Genomic DNA, 21,505 nt, shown 5'->3' with positions numbered 1-21,505 from the left:
CAGTGGGGAGCATGCACAGTGGTTACTGCTGGGGTTCTGGTTATTCACTTCCTCCGGTGCACTTGAGTTTTGTCAGCCCTCACGTGTATTGGGAACAGCAACCATAGAGGTCTTGTGCGCACTCAGCACCTACCTTGGCATATTCAAGCACACAAGGCCGTGTTGACGGAGTTCCTGATGTCAGGGGCGACTGATGCAGGGCCAACAGGCCAGCTCCCAGGTGCTGCTGCCACGCCCTCTCTTGGAGATAATAAGGTCTGCCATGTGTCATCAAAAGGGTCATTTTCTTTCAAATTTCTTAACATTCTTAGACCCTTGCTAGCCAGTCCCCAACAGAGAGCAAACTGCCGCCCAGAGGCCTGGGGCTGTGGCCCAGTTGGAAGAGTGCTGGCCTGGCACACACAGGGTCCTAGATTCCATTCTCAGCACCACGGAGCACACCTTACAACTCTGGAGGTGCAAACCACAGTTCTTCAAGGTTATTCCTGCTTGCATAGGGAGTTCCAGGCCAGCCTGGGCTACACGAGACCCTGTTTAGTGCCTGTCTGGCTTGCCCTGTGCAGTGGAATGACGAGATGGTCACACTACGCTGCTCCAGATTCATGCACTGATTTTGGTGTTGGGAGACAGGATCTTAATATGTAGTCTTGGCTGGCCCAGAACCTATGTAGACCAGAGCAATCTCAAATTTGTGGCAATCCTCCTGCCTCCACCCCACAAGTGATCCTGCCACTCATTTAGATTTGCATCTAGAATGATCCGTAGTCTTGCCCCATCAAATGTGATACTGAGTTAGGATGGAAATAGCTCAGGCTGGACATAGGGATCTCTAAGCCAAGATGGCAGCGGCCCCCTTTTCTCTGCTCATGGGTGGAGCACAGGAAAGAACCTGGCTAAGCCACAGTCTCCAGAGCAGCCTCTAACTGGCTCTGCCCAGCAGAGGAGGAAGGATGCTCCACGGCTCTTCAGCTATCCAGTATAGGGTCCTGGGCACCAATTTGCAGAAGGGATGCTGTGTTTCCAGAACAGACAACTCTGTCTCCTGTGAGACATGATACACTGTTTGTTTTTGTACCTTGAACTTGCAATCCTCCTGTCTCAGCCCTCAATAACTACTTCTCCCTGGTTGAATGTTGTAGAGGACAGTGCAGTTTTAGGACCTGAGGTCTAGGGCCTGACCCTAAAAATGAATGGATCTGTTCCACTAACAGATAGTATGAAGGGGAAAAAAAAAAAAAAAAATCAAAACACATTTGCACACTTGGGTTTTTAATTTTTTAGCAGACAACACACACTTCCCTTACCCTTTAAGTTAGTGTGACAATCTTCCATAATAAACTACTTAAAGAGAAGCTTTGGTCAAAAATGGAATGAGATAGCAAAATCAAAACAAAATGAAAAGAAAGAAAAAACAAAAAAGAAACCCCTGCTGTCTTTAAACCCACACTTCACCCACAACATCCACACGAACACACGCTAGTTGCTTGATAGTTTGACAGTGTTTCCATGGGCCGGCGGTCCTCACCAGCGTGCCAACGGCAGAGTGTGCGCATCCCCGTCTGTTCCTCGTGCTGGATGGCAGAGGCTCACACAGATTCACATTATCCGGAGGCCCTGGATGGAAGACTCCAGAGTCTTGAGAAAAGCAGAACATTGGTCAGTCCTGAGGATTTGCTGCCCGTTTCCTGAGGTGCCACACTGCTGCACCCCTCCCTGGTAGGTACACAAGCGACCTTCCTCATCCTCTACTCTCCAGACCTTGGCTCCAGGCTTCCCCAGGCCTGGACATCTCTGTTTCCAATGGGCTCACACCATCTCGCTCCTTTCTCTCTCTCTCTCTTTTTTTTCTTTTTTTTTTTTTTGTTTTTCGAGACAGGGTTTCTCTGTGGTTTTTGGAGCCTGTCCTGGAACTAGCTCTTGTAGACCAGGCTGGTCTGAACTCACAGAGATCCGCCTGCCTCTACCTCCCAAGTGCTGGGATTAAAGGCGTGCGCCACCACCGCCCGGCTTTTGATACAGGGTTTCTCTGTATAGTACTGGCTGTCCTGAACTCACTCTGTGACCAGGCCAAGCTGAATTCAAATTCACAGAGATCCACCTGCTTCTGACTCCTGAGTGCTGGGATTAAAAATGTGCATCACTACGTACTTTTTTTCAAAGATTCACTTATGTATTTTTTTTTTCACTTATGTATTTTTATGTGTATAATGTTTGCCTGAATGCATGTATGTTTGTCACATGTGTGCCTGATGTCTGTGGAGGTCAGAAGAGGGCACTGGATGCTAGAACTAGAGTTACATTTGGTTGTGAACTGCCATGTGGGTGCTGGGAAATGAACCCTGAGTCCTAAGCAAGTGGTATTAACTGCTGAGCCATCACTCTAGACCCCTATACTATTCTTGCACTACCACACATTGTGTGTGGTTGTGTGTGTGTGTGTGTGTCTATGTTCCATCTTCTCAGCTCACTGCATTATTTAGGGGCCGGGGGAGCAAGGTCTTATTCTCTAGCACAGACTGGCATCAAATTCAAAACAATCCTTCTACCTCAGCTTCCCAAGTGTAGGTATTACAGGAATGAGCTCCATTCTAGTTGTATTTATTAAATAAATTTCTGTAAACTATGAAAACCTGTCTACACATAGAAACGTAAGCTAGTGGCCAGCACAGGGCCTGTCTCAACAATGGCATTCAAGGTTTCTTGAAATCAAATACTATTTAGGAGACATCAACCACCCACTAGGAATGGTGGTCCCCCTCATGCTTAAAGATCTGGGGCCAGTGCTGCTTCCATACACTGAAGGAAGAAATCTTTCTTTTAGGAAGAGTTTGAGCACAATCATGTAGAGTAGAAACCCTTGGAAATCAAGGGCTAGGGTAGTCCAGTAGAAGAGAGCTCTCCTAATAAGTGTGAGGCCCTGGGTTCCATTCCCAATGCTGCATAAACCAGTACCAAGAAGAAATACCTTGAAATCCCAAATTGTCATGGCTCCATCGATGCCAGTAGTGCAAAATTTTCGACAGTCTTGTTTGTCCACCTCATAAATAGACACCTGACTAAAAGAAAAGCAAAACCAAGAGACTGTGAGGTCTGCGTGGAAGCGAGCCCAACCCTCTTCACTTACTGTAAGGCCCACTGAAGGAAATGCACTCACTCCTTACTCTCAAATTGTAACATGTCCATGGGCATTGGGCCATAACAGTCAGAGTCAAAATATCCCAAAGATAGCTGGGCTCAAATTCAAGATTCATCAAGGTGACATAGCAAGACCCTGTCTCAAAACAGGAGGAGGTGAGGGCCCTCACTAGCTTGAGATGTGGCTCAGTTGGCAGAGGTACTGGTTAGATCACCATTAACATCAATTGTGTATGTTGGTACATGCCTATGCCTATGTACCCTAGCACTTGGAAGGTAGAGGTAGAAGATAAGTTTAAGGTTATCCTCAGTAACACAGCAATCCTCTACCCACCTATTCTCCCCAATCCCCTACCCCAGCCTATTTAGTGAGTCTGAGACCAACCTAAGCTACATGAAATCCTACGTCAAAAACGGGGGGTGGGGGGGAGCACATGTTAGCACATGCCTTTAATCCTAGCACTCAAAAGACAGAGGTCATCAGATATGTGAATTACAGACCAGCCTGGTCTACAAAGCAAGCTCCAGGCCAGCCAAGGTGCTGTATAGGTTGTGTGTGTGTGTGTGGGGGGGGTGGTTTTGTTACTGAATGTCAGAGAAAGGCAAAAATTGAAAGAGGAAACCAGAAGGTCAGACAGTGACCTCACAGCATGTGATGGGTACAACAGGGCAGGGACTCAGTAGTGATGCAGATGTAAGGAACTGTTTTGATTTTTCAGATACAGGCGTGACCAGAGCAGGACTGAAGCCAACTGGTCTCCAACAAGCCCTTTCAAATCAACCTTCCAGGACAGCCAGGGCACAAGGCCCAACGCCTCCCTTGCATTTTAAATCTCTCTTTATAAGGGCAGGTGCTGTGCCTTGGTAGTGGAGTGCTTGCCTAGCAAGTCCTAGGTCCTGAGTGCAGTCCCAAGTCCTAAACACCAAAGAATACACAAATAAATTGATTCATCACAACGCCAGCAGCAGGCAGTCACTCCTCCAGATTCCAGCAGAGCCCAGCAGATAAGGGAAACAACTTACGTGAGCTAATCATGTGGAAACCTTCCAAGATGCAGCTTCTCTCCCGTCTCAAATGTCCAGACGAGAGTCTGCCCTCTAAGGACACTGTACACTACAGCAAAGGGCTATGTGTGCAGCTAGGAGCTTGGGATGGCTTTACACGTGTTACTACTTCTTCAGCTAACTGCCTGTGTGCATGGATGGCAGAGGACAACTTCTGGGAGTCGGTGCTCTCCTTTTGCCATGTAGGTTCTGGGAGCATACTCAATCTGTCAGGCTTGGCAGCAAGCACCTTTATCCACTGAGCCATCTTGTTGGCACTCTTGCCTCAGCCTCCCAAGGTATTGGGACTACAGGCCTGTGCCACCACACCCAGCATGAACCTACCTCCCACACACATTGGGAGACTACTAACTAGCCAGCCAGGCCTTCTCTGATAGGGTCACACTCCTCCTTCTGCATGCCTGGTGCTAACTGCATCTTGAAGGCACAATGATGAGGTGGTGGCAGCTCACTTTTTGTTGCTGAGACAGGGTTTCACCATGCAGTCTTGGCTCGCCTGGAACTCACTATGTAGGCTATGTAGACCAGGCTGGTCTTGAATTCACAGATTCACACCTGCCTCTGCCTCCTAATGGAGGGATTAAAGGCCTGGGTACCACGTCCAGCCAACTCTTCTCTGTTACAATAAGCCCTTAGGTGGGAGGCACAGGTTTAGCACTGCCCTCATTCCTTCAGGGAGCTGGGGCTTGCAGCACAGAGGGCTTCTGTAATGAAATGACAAGGAGTGGGCACCTTGGCCAGCCACCTCTTTACAGAAGTCCAGTGCCCTAGCTCCAGGCAGCTGGTGACACCTACGTGATGCTGTTCTGGTGCAGCGTCTCCAAGGCTGTGTTGCGGTCCTCAGTTGTGGCTCTCTTGTCCATGTTGCGGAAGCGTTCCATGGCAGACATGTTGCGCTGGATGCTCTGTTTTGGGACGTCTAGCTTGGACACAAAGGTCAAACAGCCACGGTCGTCATAGTTAAATAGCATCGGGCAGCAGTCGTGGCCCTGAAATGGAAGGTTAGTCAGTCCAGAGAGCCCCTGTCCACCTGCCAACCCCAGCAGAGTGCTCCTAGCCACTCTTTCTCTGAAGGGGTATGCTCTGTGCCTGCCACAGAGCATGCATTATTCCTGGCTTGGAGATGCACATGGCACACTGCAAGGACAACAGATACTTACAGCGGCCACAACGCTGTTCTCTGAGACGAACGACACACTCAGCAGTGGCAGGAACTCCGTTTTCAGAGTAGAAACCCTGAACACAAGAACACTTTTTACACTGGGGAACCACAGCCCATGGCTTCTTCACAGACAGAGGACAACAAAGACCCCATTCTCACAGTGGTTTCTGCTGTACCAGCCAACACTTCTCTAAAAAGAGCCCCCTGACCTCTCCTTGCAGGAATCTTAAGCATGAGGTGACCCCAAAGTGACCTTCAGAAACTGAGGCCTTGAGGCTGGGAATATAACACGTGCAAGGCCCTGGTTTGACCCCTAGCTCTCTATCAATCAATCAGATAAAAGTCAAGGACTGGCTCTCTCTAGCCTTTGCCCTGCCCGTTGCTAAGGCGTTGCTATTCATGGCCCCCAAGGAGTCCTTCCTTTCTGCCTTGTCCATCCAAGGTTTGAAGTCCTCAAACCTTGGGTCTGACCATTGCCTCTGCCTACAATGGCTTTTCCTTTCTTACCCACCACAGCTCTTGCCGTCATTCCTGCTGGTGAGTGCAGTCTGGTGCTGGCACTACAGAGACCCCTGCTGGCAGCCATGTCCTGTGAGAGCCACCGCTATGAGATGATTCTTCATCTTAGCCAGCTCACACTCAACAGCCTTGTGTGTGTGTACACACATGTACAGATGTGCATAACCAGCTGTGGCAGAAAAACACCTAGTGATAAATGTTCCTACTGTAAACGTGAAAGCTGGAGCATGTGGCAGCCAGGGCAGGGCACCTGATGTCCTGCTCTATCACTCTTCTTCTGTCTGAAACCCTCTGGAAGTATCTCTCACTGAACCAGAAGCTCAATGTTTTGGCTTACAGGCTGGCCAGCAAATTCCCAGGGTCTGTCTGCCTCTGCCCTCAATGCTGTGGTCACAGGCACATGGTCATGACTGACTTTTACATGGGTGTTGGGAATTTAAACTCAGGTCCTTGTAAATGGCTCTTACCCTCTGAGTCATATCCCCAGGCTACAGGATGCATTTTGGAAAGGCGGCTGGTACACACCTATAATACTAGCATTTGGGAGGCAGATGCAGGTGGACCTGGGGTGACAGCCCAGTCTAAATGCCATAGTGAGCTTGAGGACAGCCTGGCTCAAAAAGACCCTGTCCCAGAACACATCCACATACCCCATAGAAACAGCTAAGTGCTTGTGTCTCAGGAGGCCCCTTAATCAAGCTGCTACAGAATTAAAGGACTAATACATTATCAGAAGCTCAAGCTGTGGCATATTTACACTAGAGAAGGGGAGGGGTGGAGTGGACAGAGCTCAAACATTCAGCTTACTAGTGAGAATGAGTGCAGAGGAGACACACAACAGTAACAAGTGCTGAGAGCCGCAGTGCTTCAACAGCCAATCCAGAACCAGCACTGCCATTAAATACCACCCAAAGAAAAAAAGACTAAATGCGAATGCACATATGTATGCATATTTGAGTGCATGCGCATCATAGAATGTGTGCAGTGATAGGACAACTTGTGGTAGTCAGTCTCTTCCTCCATGAAGTGGATGGACTCCAGGGACCAAACCCAGCTCATCAGTCACCTTTACCCACTGAGCCATCTCCCCAGTTTCACATGTTTGGTGTTTTCAGAGTCTTTAAGATAGCCCTGGCTGGCCTCAAACTCATGACCCTCCTGCCTCAGCTTCCTGAATGCTGGAATTCAAGGCTAGTACCACCATGCCTGGCTTATAAAACTACATTTAGGGTTGGAGAGATGGCTCAGAGGGTAAGAGCACTGACAGCTCTTCCAGAGGTCCTGAGTTCAATTCCCAGCAACCACATGGTGGTTCACAACCATCTGTAATGAGATCTGGTGCCCTCTTCTGGCCTGCAGGCATATATGCAGACAGAACACTCTATACATAATAAATATATATATTTAAAAAAAAAACTACATTTATTTGTGAGGCTAAGGCAGGAGGATCATAAGCTTGACACCAGTCCAGGATACATAGCGAGTTCCAAACATTATTTTTAATAAGGGTGAGCTTTCACAAAAGAATTCCTAAAGTAATCAGCTTAGGAGAGAAAATGTCACCTCTGCAATGTCATGTTTTGTGCCTCCCCCCATGACACAGAGTGGCCAGTCTGGAGACTGTCACAATGAACTTTCCTCAGCTACCATGGGGAAGGACTCACAGCAAGGAATGGATTCCTAAGAGGAATCTCCAGGCTTCTTCCTCTGCTACTGAGCAAACTTTTACTCCCATATCTGATAGTGCTTCAAGGATGAGGGGGCGACTCCCTCATGAATGAGTCATTGCAATTCGGGTTCTTCCAGCAGACTTCCCAAATAGCATGAAGGCAGCATTGTTCTCCAACCGTGTGGAATAAGAATGGATCGCCTTTCTATTTTTTGGGTGGTGTAAGGGAAAGGAATTGAAGGTGTGTGCATACCACGCAGGTTCATCAGACTCAGCCCTGTTTACTGAGAAAGGGTCTCAGTAAGTAACCCAGGCTGGCCTTGCACTCATCCTCCTGCCTCTACCTCCTGAGTGCTTTAAGTATGTGCCACCATACCTCATTGGGATTTCCCTTAAAATTGGTAGGTAACACTGACATTAGGAAACATTCACAGACTTATTAATGCTGTCTTCCAAGCCTAACAGCCTTCATCTTCATCAGAGAATCTGTGACTATTTTCCAGAGACCCTCAAGGTCAAGCCTGTTGGTACTGCCTCTTAGGAGGGGGCAGAGTTACGGGACCCTCACCTGGGGTTCCAGCTGCTCTATCTTGTGCCTCTCAGCTAGCTGTATGCAATTCTGCCCTAACTGCAGGTAGTCTAGGGAGAGGCTAGAGTGTACTGAGTGTGGAGGGCTAGGTAAAGTGGGGGAATCCCATCTATGCCTCTATGGACAAGTCATCCCTGGCAGATGAGACTGCTGAGTGTTGTTATCTGCTTTGGAGTCGCCCATGCTCTGTGCCTAAGCCCAGGAAGCTCACTGCCTGGGAAGCTGGACCTCAGTAGGATCGTCCTTTGGTTGCTGTATGCACACTGCCTCAGGTGAGGAGGTACTTGTTCACATCTCCCCTAGTAAAGGCTCACAAGACACAGAATAACCTGGCTATTCCAAAGGCACCCTTGTTAACAGCACACCAGGAGGGTCTTCAAAGGGACACTACCAGTACTTTTACCAAGAAGTGTTCCTGGAAGGAATTCCCAACTCCTTAAAGTCTCCCAACAGGTATTTAACGCCTGCCTATAACTTTAAAGGCAGCTACAGCTGTTGAGGTGCTCAAAAGATACTAGGAAAGCGGCCTCAGTGTGCTGCTGAGAGCTTTTATGGAATGTTCCACCTTCCACCTGCAAGGCAAATACTCACTGCACACTTTTTGAAGCATCAGCAACGGACACAGTGCTGTCATGGCTGACCCAGGCCAGGCGGCTCCCACTGGCAGAGAAGCTGACCCCATGCACCCAGCCGCCGGTGCCACTGCCACCAAATTCAGACATCAGCTGACCAAAAGGCATCTTGCTGCCCCAGGGAGTGCTGGCTGGCTTCTCATCCACCTCTTTGATGTAGGCAGAAAACACTCTGTTGTTCAAAACATAGGAAATAAAGAAAAAAACAAATGAAAATGTGTGAATATGGAGCTGGAGAGATGGCTCAGAGGGTAAGAGCACTGGTTGCTCTTCCAGAGGTCCCAAGTTCAACTCCCAGTAACCACGTGGTGACTCACACCATCTGTAATGAGATCTGGTGCCTTATTCTGGCATGCAGACATACACGCTGGCAGAACACTGTATACATAATAAATTATTTTTAAAAAAAGAAATAAAGGGCCACTGGCAGCTACTGGAGGCAATGCAGAACGGAGGGGAACAAGACACAATGGTTAAGTTCAGATCCACAAGTGTCTCCAGACACAGAAGGGTTGAGGGGCTGATAGCCACAGTGAGGAGGTATTGCTCTCACTCACGTCAGACTGTACTCACAGCAAAGCACCCTTTGCTGCCTCCCACAGCACCAGCCTCAGCACAGTCAGTGGAAGGAGAGGAAGCTGCTGCTACCCTAAACAAGCCAGATATCAACTCACTTAAAGACAGATGAATGAGCTGGTAAACTGAGCAGGGCATATCTTTAATATCAGTACTCAGGGGTGGGGGTGGGGGGAGCCAGGGAGACGATCAATCAGTAAAGTGCTTGCTGAACAAGTATGAGAACGTTAAGTTCGGATCCTCATCACCCACATAGAAAGCTGGGTATGGCAGCATGCATCTGTATGTAACCCAAGCACTGAGCAGGGTACAAACAGATCCTGGAGGCTCAGTCTAGCTGAAACAGAAAACACTCAGTTCAGTGAGAGACTTTGACTCGAAAAATAAGGTGGAGAGAGAGGACAGTAATTGAAGTTAACTCTGGTCTCCACATATGTGCCCACATGAACACATGCATATACCACACAGAGACAAATAAAACGTGGAGTTTTTACAGCCGAAGTCCTCCTCAGTCTCTTTCCAACTCCTTGTCTCTAGTTCCCCACAGCTGTATGTAATGTGTGTTAGCCCAGACTTAGGAAGGGGAGGGGCAAAGTATCAGAGGCCATGGGAATATACAGCAGGTGACAGCTAGTGTTCAGAGGTCAACCCACCAGAGGAATGATCCTCTGATGGAGGAGAATCCCATTCAGGCAAGGCTCGCAGGACCACTGACTCTGGAAACTGTTGCTCCTGTCTGTAATTTTACATGTGCAAAAGCAGCTTTGGTGTCTTCCCAATACTTGCACTGTAGTATGCAATCTCACGTAATATGTATATGTAATCTCATGACTGCATCTCAATATTATGGGCACATATATCTGTGGATGGTCAGGAAGATGACTTCTCATTAACTGTATGGTTCTGATATATAGAAAATATACTAAAATATGCTTCACTAGATCTATTGTCCCACGAGAATTGTAAGACACTTAAGTCTGCTTTGTTCCTTTTACTCAAACTATACATAATTAACTCATTTTTACCTCAGAGAAAGTTCAAACTAGACTGTTTCTGTAAACAGATCATAAGTTAAAAAGTTTACAGATATACACAAGGCCAGAGTTGCAGATGTTGAACCAAGGTTATTAACAAAAAGCAACCTAAAAAATCATGCAAATTCTTTTCTTGCCAAGTCTGGCTGAGGAAGAACTATGTCTTGCAGCATGTCGCACCTAGCCTCCAGTCAAAGTCTTACCCCAAAACCCATGAAACCTTGTGCTGCCATGGTAAACAGCTCTGTCCTTTTCATTTACCCAAGGAATATGCTATGACCAATGACATATAATTTTTGTAACTTTTTTCTTATTGCCTCAAGCCTCCTGTAAAAAAAATGTATTTAAGCTAGGTGAACAAAGAAGCAAGAAAGAATTGGAACAAAGGAGAACTAGAAAGAATTAGAAGAAAATTAAAGGACAGAAAGATAAAGAACATGACCAAACAGCATGTGTGTGAATTTATTCCTTATCACTCAGATAGAAAAACGTTTAAGTTTAGTTCTGCTACACTGTGGAACTTTTCTTCAAACCCTGGGAGTAGCCTTGAGAGCTGGACTTTTAGGGCTACTAATAACAAAGAACAGCTGGAATCTGCCTTCCAGGCTCTCCTGACCCCTCTTCTCTTAATAAAACATCTGAGCCTGTGTGGTAAGTGCCCGCCCATAACTCCAGCCTCAGGAGGCTAAAGCAGAAGACCAGAAGTCAAAGGTAGCCTAGCTAGGAGGGGCAAACTACATCTTAAGACTGCCCAAAAGAACTCTGTTCCCCTAAGCCCAACTCCAGATTGACAGTGGCAGCTGAGGCTCTAGAAGGGTAAGGACATCATCTCCTGTGTGGAGTTGTAGTCACCTGCCAACACGTCCAGACAGTACGATCTTGTCTTGTTTTCCAAGGGAGCTAGGATGACTCTGTATAAATAACAGCTAACAAATTCCTGAACATAAAGTTCCTAGACTACTCTAACGCCATCTTTGTTTTTTTCTTTTCTTTATGGCAGTGCTGAAGACTGGGCTTTGAGCTTTGCTACATGCCAGGCAGGGGCTCTACCACTGAGCCACACCCCAGCTCCTCACTGGGGGATTCTAGGCAGGTGCTCTACCACTGAGCCACACCCCAGCTCCTCACTGGGGGATTCTAGGCAGGTCCTCTACCACTGAGCCACACTCCAGCTCCTCACTGGGGGATTCTGAGCAGGGGCTCCACCACTGAGTCACACCCCAGCCCTGTTTTCTGTTTTGTTTTGTAATTAAACCCTATTATTTTAAAATATAAATCTCTGGCCAAGTTTTCTAGAAATTTTTCACATAGGTACTGAACATGGGTGTGTCTCAACTTTGCCACCCAAGAGTCAACACAAAACAGTAATTATTTGCTTTTTTCTTTTTGCTAAGAAAAATGTCCCCTGATAATCCTTTTTTTCTTTTCTTTTTCTTTTCTCTTTTTTTTAAGTTTTTCAAGACAGGGTTTCTCTATGTAACAGCACTGGCTGTCCTGGAACCTGCTCTGTAGACCAGGCTGGCCTCGAATTCACAGAGATCTGCCCGCCTCTGCCTCTCGAGTGCTGGGATTAAAGGTGTGCGTCACCACTGCCTGGCAAAGAACAACTTTCAAAAAGCAATTCCATCCCCCCTAGCCACAGGCTAATGACATACACTGTAACTGGAAAAGCCAGTGCAGTAACAGCTCAGCAGCACAATGTTCATGATTCAGGACATTTGGTTAATCTCAGGTTCACTTTGTAGTCTGTGGTCTGGGATACAAAATGAGGAAATGGCTGGGTGGTGGTGGCTCACACCTTTAGTCTCGGAAGGCAGAGGCAGGTGGATGTCTCTGAGTTTGAGGCCAGCCTGGTTTATAAAGTGAATTCTAGGACAGTCAGAGGTACTTGTCTCAATAAACCAAAAAAAATAAAAATAAAAATAAATAAAAAAATAAAAGGGAGGGGGGTTTGAAACTGTGGTCAAGAAAAATGGGCTGGCAGGCACGAAGGTGCAGCTCGTAATTCAGCACAAGGGGAAGGCAAAGAAGGATGATGCGCTCCAGAGCAACAGAGGCTACACAAGTCCATGTTTCAAACTTCTTGTCCCATCAAAAACTGAGGAATAAGGGCTGAAGAGATGGCTCAGCAGTTAAGAGCACTGGCTGCTCTTCAGAGGTCCTGAGTTCAATCCCCAGCAACTGTATGGTGACTGACAACCATCCGTAATGAGACCTGGCACCCTCTTCTGGCCTGAATGCCTAACTGCAGATAGAACACTATACATACTAAATAATTAAATCTTTTAAAACAAAACAAGACAAGACAAGAAATGGGGCTGGGGAAATGGCCCAGTGGTGAAGAGCACCTGCTGCTCTTTTTTTTTAATTTATTTATTATGTATATAGTGTTCTGGGCACCAGATCTCATTATAGATGGGTGTGAGCCATCATGTGGTTGCTGGGAATTGAACTCAGGATCTCCGGAACAGCAGTCAGTTCTCTTAACCTCTGAGCCATCTCTCCAGCCCCACCTGCTGCTCTTGAAGAGGACTGGAGTTGGGTTCTCAGCATCTGTATCAGGGACTGACAACTACCTATAACTCTAGATCCTGTGCAATCCTCTTCTGGCTTTTGCCAGACACGCGTACATATATGTATACAGATAAATGAAATGAATCTATTTAAAAAATAAAAATGAGAAAGACAGGCTGAAAGAGAGAGACAGACAGATGGACACAGCACGGGTTACTCCTGTACTTGGAACTACTGACACTCTGCCTAAAGAGTCTGGCCTGGCTGACCTGCTGCAGCCCCTGCTTATTCCAGGGCCACATCCATCACTGCCTCTGCTACTTGTTCTTTTAATCACTATGCATCAGTTCACTAGCTCACCTGCTTGCTTTCCTCCATCTCCTTCCCTCTCTTTCTTGAGATGGGGTCTCATACAGCCTAGGCTGGCCTCAAACTCACTATGTAGCTAAGGATGACCATGAACCTCTGATCTCCATGCCTCTACATCCAGACTGCTGGGGTTACAGACGTGCAGCATCATGCCTGGCTTACAAAGTGCTGGGGGATGGGACCTAGAGTTTTGTAAAAGCTATGCAAGCACTCTCCTGCTGAGCCACCCCCCCAACCCCCAGCTCCTTTTCCAGCCCACAGTTCCCCTCATTATTGAGTCCCTCACAGTGCTATTATAGAGCCTTGGGAAGAAAGGAACCCCACGGACACTTGTCAAAGCAAAGTCTCAGTGTTCACTTATCCCCACCTGCACTTGAAGTCACATGAGCCTGCAGCCAGCAAAACATTGTTGGGATGCCAGTCCAAGCTGAGGACTGTGGAACGAATTGGCTTCTTAATGTGCTTGCTCACCCACCTAAGAAAAGAGAAAAACTAGTTTACACTGTCCTCACAAACAAAAATTGTAACATTTTCCAAGCCACCCAATAAACCCTATTCAAATCGAATAGCTAAACTATATATACATTTATAAATATAGCTTAAATTCTGGAATCCACAAGAAATGTTAGCTACATTTATTGAAATAAGTTCTGTAAGCCCAATTATTTTTAATGTTCTAATGATTTCTCTGATGTCCTTTGATATATACCTGAGTCCTTTTTTATGGGCTAACTACAATCCACGTGCTTGCTCTTTGTTAGACAAGAGCTTCCCTACAAAGTTCAGACTGACCTTGAACTTGCTACATAGCTCAGACTGGCCTCAAATTCCTGAATGCTAGGATTACAGGTGTGTGCACCGCACGTGGCCTGATGAAACGTCACAAAATACACAACTTATTTTCAAAGACCACATCTGAGATGGCAGTACGGTCTAATTTACCTACATAGGGGACAATCTCTCAAGGAACACAACATTAAACAGTTGCTGTGGTCGAAACTCAGCCAGGAGGATATGTTTCCTATATAATTAAATTTCCTATTTAAAAAAGTTGGGGGCAGGAATGGGAAGGATGGAAATGAAGAAACTGAAGGAGGGAGGGAGGAAGTAATAGAAAAAAGGAAGTAGGGAAGTAAAAAGGGAAGGGAAGGAGAAGAGGGGGAAAAGGAAGATTAAAAGAAAAGATGTCGGAACTAAGTCGTGTGCATAGGAGGAACAGCATTTATTCTGGGAGGAGGAATTCAAAGGGAGAAACTACTTTCCGGCCAGAGAGGGGCCACTGCAGTGAAGCTTAGAGCCTTAACGAGTCCCAAGAGCACAGCCATCCAAGTATGGGCTATACAGAGAGGAAAGAGAAGGCACAATGTTGCTCACCAGTCATTTTCAGACTCAAAGTAACAAACAGAGATGAGTCGGGCCCCACTTCCCACAGCAAACTTATTCTCCAGTGGGGACCACTTCACAAAAGTGGCTGCGCGGTTAATCCTCAGGATCACCAGGGTAGGCTTCCAGATGCCGTCTTTCTGACTCCAGACGTAGGCGTTCCGGTCTGCCCCACAGGTGACGATACGGTCGCTCTTAGGAGCCCAGTCAATACCTGCAAGTGAGGCACAGGTCACTTGCTGCACCCGGCCAATGACAAGGGACTGGACGGTTGGCAGTGAGAACTGGATATGGCGTAGCACTGGGCTTGTTGGTTTCCTCCCATGTCTCTCCCATCTACAGCTATCATCTCACAGAAAACCAAGGCTGTTTCCCTCTCAGGTGTCCAGGAGGACTCGGGATCCTTACAAAGCCAGCTAGAACAGAACTGGGGATTTTTGTGTTTCTTTTGGGACAGGGTGTCAAGAAGCCAAGACTGGCCTTGAACTCACTATGAAGCTGAGGATACTTTTAAACTCCTGACCCTTCTGCCTCTGCCTCCTAGAGTTGGACTATAGGTGCCACAATGCCTAGCCACTTCTCTTTTTAAATCACTTTAGATTTCTATAATAAGCAGGGAGGGAACAGGAGGAGAGAAGGGAGGAGAAACTGCTGTTGGGACATAAATTAGAAAAATTTAATTAATTAAAAACTGTGATAAAAAAGATTTCTATAATAAAATAGTTTTGGGTTTGCTTTGTTTTTGCATACGTCTTTGAACATGTTCCATGTGCCTGTGGAGGCCTGAAGTAGTCATCTTGAACATTCTCTACCTTTATTTATGAGGCAGGATCTCACTAAACTCATAGGTGGTCAGTTCCTGATGGTCTAATTACGTAGCTTGTGCTGGCAAGCACGACTCTTTCCTTCAGAGCTAGGATTATGGGCAGCAGCCTGCCCAGCATTCTGTGGGTTCTGAGGACCTGAATTCCAGGCCTCACACTTTATCCCCTGAGTCTTCTTAGTCTATAAAAATGTTTTTAAGTAGCTGAGCATCCAGGTGTAGTGGCACAAGACTTAAACTCCAGCACACAGAAGGCAGAGACAGGCAGATCTCTTAAGAGTTCCTGGCCATCTAGGGAGTGAGACCCTGTGCAAAACAAAAGCAAAAACAAACAAACAAAAAAGAGTGGTGATCAAGTTGTTAACCCCGAGAACACGCCAGAACGCTGCCATTCTGTTCTACGAAGGGCTGACAGTCCGAGAGAACACTGTTTTTTTTTTTTTGTGTGTGTGTTTTTGGTTTTTCCAGACAGGTTTTTCGTCACTTTGTTGCCTGCCCTGGAACTAGCTCTTGTAGACCAGGCTGGCCTCGAACTCACAGAGATCCTCCTGCTCGTGTGCCACCACCGCCTGGCTGAGAAAACACTGTTAATCCTGGAGTCCGTTAGAGGTATATTTAGACTTTTCCAAGTTCTTCAGATTTAAAAGATGCTATCAGAAAATGGGTCCAAGTTCAAAGGACCTCAAAAGACATAGGGAGAAAAGTTATGAATATTTCAAAAATTTTGAGAGGAAGGTGGAAAGGGTCCTTTCATCTTTGTCTTTTCTCATTTAAAAATATTTCTTGATGCTAAAATTCAAACTGAGTGTCCTTATGCGTTAAGTATAAAGCCATTGGTAACGGAACCTAGAGTCCAACTCTACTAGAAACAACGTCATGGACAGATGACACGCGAAGCTCCAATGCTCAGGAGCATCACATACTAATCACCCAGTAGAGCAGGAAGCATGGTTAGGAAGCACGATGGGGATGCTGGACACCTGTGTTTGTGCATGTGCATGGAGGCCAGAGGTCAACTTTGGGCATCTTCCTTTACTGCTCTTCCTCTATTTTTTTGAAATAGGACTTTTCCCTGAACCTGAAGCTCACTGTTTCAGCTAGACTGGCCAGCTGGCTGGGGATCTGCCTGTCTAGCCCACTTCCCACACCTGCCTTCTGAGGATTCAAACTCTCACGTTTGTGCTTTTGTGGCAGGCACTTTTATCTACTGAGCCTTCTCTCTAGCCCTATGCTGAACAACTTCCATGGATAAAGAAGGTAAAAACATGCTAAGTTGTTATTTTGCTAAGTTGTTATTTTGTTGTTGTTTGTTTTTCTGATCTGGGCAAGAATAACTTTAAGCTAATGAGTATAAGACAGTCTCATGTAGCCCAGGCTGGCCTCAAACTTCCTTATATATCTAAGGATGACCTTGTCTTCCTGCCTCCACCTCCCAAGTGCTACACCTCTCAGAAAGGAAGACAAATATAGGAGCAATCTATAGGCAATGAATCGTTCAGTGGCTGCAGGACAGTTTCATGCCCTGAATGTATGAGCACACACATGTACAACACACCTGGATGATGTCAGAACAAGTCATAGATGGTCTTCTGGGAAAGCAGAAAAGACCACACACAAGAGGACTTCACCTCTTTCCTTATTCCTGTATCTCTTTTAAATGTTCTGGTACAGAAGCAAAGACATTTCTTCATACAGGAGAATCTGTTAACCGTCGTGGAGGTAATCTGACATGGGTGTTTGCTACACCACTCCTGCTTCAATTTGAACAACTTTGATTACATCTATTCAGAGTGTGTACATATGCGCTTGTGCTGTCATGGCACACACAGAGGTCAGATGACAACTGGTGGGAGTTAGTTCTCTTCCTAGCGGGTACCAGGATTGAACCTGTGGCAACAGATGCTTTTACTCTCCAAGGCTGCTCACCAGCCTCGTTCAGTATTTTGGAAAGTTGTTCTGGCTTCTAAAACAATACAAAGGAAGGTGTGTCCCACAGCAAAGACAGTTAACCTCAACTTTCCTTGGTTCTCACACTTCATAGGGTCTAGCCCTGGCTTTCCTGGCTCATCCCATCTGCACAGCAGGTTCGGTGCTCTATATACTACATGAGAGCTATCTACCACCTGGGCCACAAGAAGCATATAATTAAGGTTACTATTTTTTCCCCTCAAATATTCTATAAAGAACAACTTAGCCAGCTGCCTTTAATTCCAGGACTCAGGCCAATCTCTGTAGGTTCAAGACCAGCCTGTTCTATATAAGTGAGTTCCAAGACAGGACTACATATAGAGAACCTGTCTAAAAAAAAAAACCTGAGAGGGGCTGGAGAGATGGCTCAGAGGTTAAGATCACTGCCTGTTCTTCCTAAGATCCTGAGTTCAATTCCCAGCAACCACATAGTGGCTCACAACCATCTGTAATGAGTTCTGGTGCCCTCTTCTGGCCTGCAGGCATACACATAGACAGAATGTTGTATACATAATAAATAAATAAACAAATAAACAAAGAACAAACAAAACAAAACAAAACCTGAAAAAAAAGAAAGATAGGGAGGGAGCTAAGGAGGGAGGGAGAGAGGAAAGGAAGGAGGGGAGAAGGAAGGAAGGGAGGAAAGGAGGGAAAAGAAAAGAAAAGAAAGAGGAAGGAAAGGAAAGAGAAGTCAGTCACTCTGGGGCTTGAAATGCGATGGCCCACTTAACTTGATGTGTCTTTACTTACACAGGAGAGGGCTTCGTTTGGAAACAGCACTGAGTCAGCAGCTGCATTACCTGTGATGTGTCCATTATGTTCCTTCAGCTCATGAGCTTTCGTCCACTGGCTCCCATTCTTCTTGTAGATGTGCACTTCATGATTATTGGGGCTAAGGGCAATCTCTGTGGAAAAAAGTCAAACTGTTAACACTCAGCCATCTGTTGTTATTATCTGCGGCACTTGAGTTGGAATCCAGAGGATCAAACTGCAAGGACCTACTACTGAGCTAGGTCCTGGTTTCTTCTTTTTTTCATACACACAGTCCAGGCAAGACCCGAACTCCTGCATCAGCTTTCCAAGTGTTGGGATTTCAGGCCTGAGCTACCACAACCAAAATGCACACAGAAGCAAAATGAGGGGCTACAGATATAACTCAGATGGTATGTGCTTGCCATATAAGCGGGAGGACCTGAGTTTGATCCCCAAAATCCATGTAAAATCTGGGTCTAGCAGCATATGTCTACAACTTCAGCACTGCAGTGGGGTGGTGGGACAGACAGAACACCTGGATCTCAGTGGCCATGGGCAAGCCAGCTAGCCAAACTGAAGTGCTCCAAGTTCATTGATAGACCCTGTCTCATTAAAAAAAACAAAAAGGGTGGTAAGACACACCACCTCTGGGGTCCAGACACCCTAACCCCCTCCCCCCCCCCCCCTGCCAAGCAGCAGCAAATTGAAAGTACACTTACGGGTACGATCCCTGTTCCAGGCGTGACAGGTGATTGGCTCTAGCAGAAACTGATGCAGAGACATGATTCTTAAGTGTTTTCAAAAGTCAGAAAGCTGTATTAAGCAACAGGAAAGAAGATACTTAAAATGTCATACTACAAGTGTTTAAGTTGTCAGAGGAACCCAAACTATTTGGGGCTCAATACAATATTGATCTCCCATTAGAGTCAATCTCAATGCAAACATTAATTCCATAACTAGGAACCAGCTCCATAACCGCCAGTGTGGAATTTATTCTCAAGGGTCATCAACGGACTCTGAAATCACAGGTTAAAGACTGTGACAGAGTGGGTGGGATAATCAGTCTCAAACTCCCACTCCACACGGCACTTACTAATTACAAGGGAAACATGCCTTCACAATAAAGAAATCTGGGAGTCGTCACCTTGACCAAGTGATCAAACCTTGAACTACAAATGGGAGCAGAGCAATCTAATTCGACAGTCCTTCTGGAACGTGACCAGCACATAACTTGAAAACAATGATTTTAACTTGTCATCCACACCAGGGTACTTGTAAGAACAAAACAGATAATCAAGATGGAAAGGACTGGGGGTATGTGTAGCTCCACGGGATAATGCTTGCCTAGAATGTGGAAGGCTCTGGATGCAAACCCCACTGAAGAAAGGAAGAAGAATGGGGGCTGAAGAGATGGCTCTGTGGTTAGGAATGCATATTGCTATTATAGAAAACCAGAGTCAAATCCCAGTACCCACAATGAACAGCTCACAACCACCTGTAACTTCAGTTTCAGGGGATCTGATACCCTCTTCTGATCTCCACAGGCACCTGCACTCACAAGGACAGACCCCCAGAGACATACAATACAAATAATTGTAAAATAAAAATAAATCTGACCAAGAGTGGTGGCACACTTAGTCCAGAGCACTCAGAAAGCAGGGCAAGAGGAACTCCGGAAGTTCAAGGCCAGCTTGTTCTACATAGTGAGTTCCAGGATAGCCTGGGCTACAGAGTAAGACTCTGCCATAAAAGAAAGTCAGTCAGTAAGTCAGTTGGTATAACAAGACGTGACAGGACCATCCTAGATAAACTTTGGAAGACCATTAACCCAGCTATGAAACTATGAAGTAAATATGCCAAACATATTTACTCTAAATCCAATCAAGCTCTGGATCTCATTTTCAGTTTACAGGAGATAAAGGGGGAAAGAGTCATTAAACAGCACCGAGAAACAAAGTAAAAACAATGGAGGTCACTGGAGCTGCTCAGCAGTTAAAGCGCTTGCTGTATAAGCCAGATGACCTGAGCTCCAATCCCCAAAGGCTCAGGAAAGCTGGAAACAGAAGATCATGTCTCTGTGGTCCCAGTGACCCTACAGAGAGATAGGAGGTGGAGGCAGGAGACTCTCCTCAAACAAGGTGGAAGGTGAGGACTGACACCCAAGGCTGCCCTTTGACTTCTGGCATGCCTTGGCACATTCCCAAGATTGCACACACACACACACACACACACGCACACGCACACGTGCGCACACACACACAAACATACTCACACACTCTGTCTCTGCCTCTCTTTCTCTCTCTAGATTAACATTCCCAGAGATGATGCCCACTAGAGAACAACTTCCTGGGTTATCTTAAAAGGCAACATGGCCAGGTATGGCATCAAACAGCTGCTATCCCAGAACTTGGGAGGCAGAAAAGAGTCTGTACTAGCTTTCAAAAGAGCTATGAAAATCAAATTTCATAAAAAGACAGTTGATGATAATTGGTATGTTTAAAAATAACCATAAAAGACATGTGCTGTGTAACAAGTTTGAATTTGAGCTCAATTATTATATAACAGCATGAAATTATTTTAATTTCCTAGCTATGATAATGGTACTGCCTTAGGTAAGAACAAGTCTTATCTGTCAGGAGATAAAGTGATCGCCTGTTTGTGATGAAATGGCCTTTCTTCTTATTACATAGCCTTGGTTGTTCTGGAACTCACTATGTAGAACAGGCTGGACTCAAACTCATAGAGATCCTCCTTCCTCTGCCTCCTAAATGCTGTGATTAATATATTTTCATTTGAGATAGGGTCTTACTATGTAGCCCAGGCTGGCTTTCAATTAACAACCCTCCTGCCTTAGCTTCCGGAATGCTGGAAGAATTGCAGGCACGTGCCACCAAGTCCAGTGAGATAGGAATTCTGACACCAGCAGAAAATGAATGGAAGGGACATCAGAAGGTTGTGAGGCAAACAACAGGTAAACGTGATCAGCAAAAATGAGTGCCTGTGGCCGGAAGACTCTGCTCAAGGAACCCAAAGGTCAAAACTAAAAAACATCTGCTATCTATCTTCACCTCACACACTCTACTCAAGTGTGAAGATATTTTGTTGGATGTGGTAGTGCACATCTGTAAAAACCAACACTCTGGAGGTGGAGACAAAAGGATCAGGAATTCAATTAACAGCAATACAGCAACTACAAGGTCAGCCTAAGCTACGTGAGACTGTCTCAAAAAAACTAAAGGAAAAAGGAGAAAAGAGTGAAATACTTACTGCATTTTTCCTTTCTCATGTTCTAGAAAGCAAATTGCACTTCATAG

The 21,505-nt window shown here is 46.0% G+C and overlaps 1 protein-coding gene across 1 annotated transcript in view; it reads right to left on the bottom strand.

Moving 5' to 3' along the window:
• Window positions 1-1,248: 1,248 nt before the first annotated feature.
• Window positions 1,249-21,505, bottom strand: part of Arpc1a (actin related protein 2/3 complex subunit 1A) — a 29,567-nt gene continuing 9,310 nt past the window's right edge. Inside the window, exons 2-10 of the mRNA XM_050124400.1 lie at window positions 18,911-19,004; window positions 18,239-18,343; window positions 14,639-14,861; window positions 13,632-13,739; window positions 8,731-8,943; window positions 5,361-5,436; window positions 4,996-5,189; window positions 2,966-3,056; window positions 1,249-1,635 (exon numbers count right to left, since the gene is read on the bottom strand). Coding sequence (XP_049980357.1) covers window positions 1,597-1,635; window positions 2,966-3,056; window positions 4,996-5,189; window positions 5,361-5,436; window positions 8,731-8,943; window positions 13,632-13,739; window positions 14,639-14,861; window positions 18,239-18,343; window positions 18,911-18,974 — 1,113 coding nt within the window. The 5' untranslated portion in view covers window positions 18,975-19,004 and the 3' untranslated portion in view covers window positions 1,249-1,596. The remainder of the gene's footprint in view (window positions 1,636-2,965; window positions 3,057-4,995; window positions 5,190-5,360; window positions 5,437-8,730; window positions 8,944-13,631; window positions 13,740-14,638; window positions 14,862-18,238; window positions 18,344-18,910; window positions 19,005-21,505) is intronic.

The sequence above is a fragment of the Alexandromys fortis genome, unplaced genomic scaffold (genome assembly GCF_014885135.2).
Source record: "Alexandromys fortis isolate MF-2015 unplaced genomic scaffold, M_Fortis_MF-2015_v1.1 scaffold_227, whole genome shotgun sequence".
Classification (NCBI taxonomy): domain Eukaryota; kingdom Metazoa; phylum Chordata; class Mammalia; order Rodentia; family Cricetidae; genus Alexandromys; species Alexandromys fortis.
Note: the sequence above shows the minus strand (reverse complement) of the source record. Positions and strands in the feature narration are given on the sequence as shown.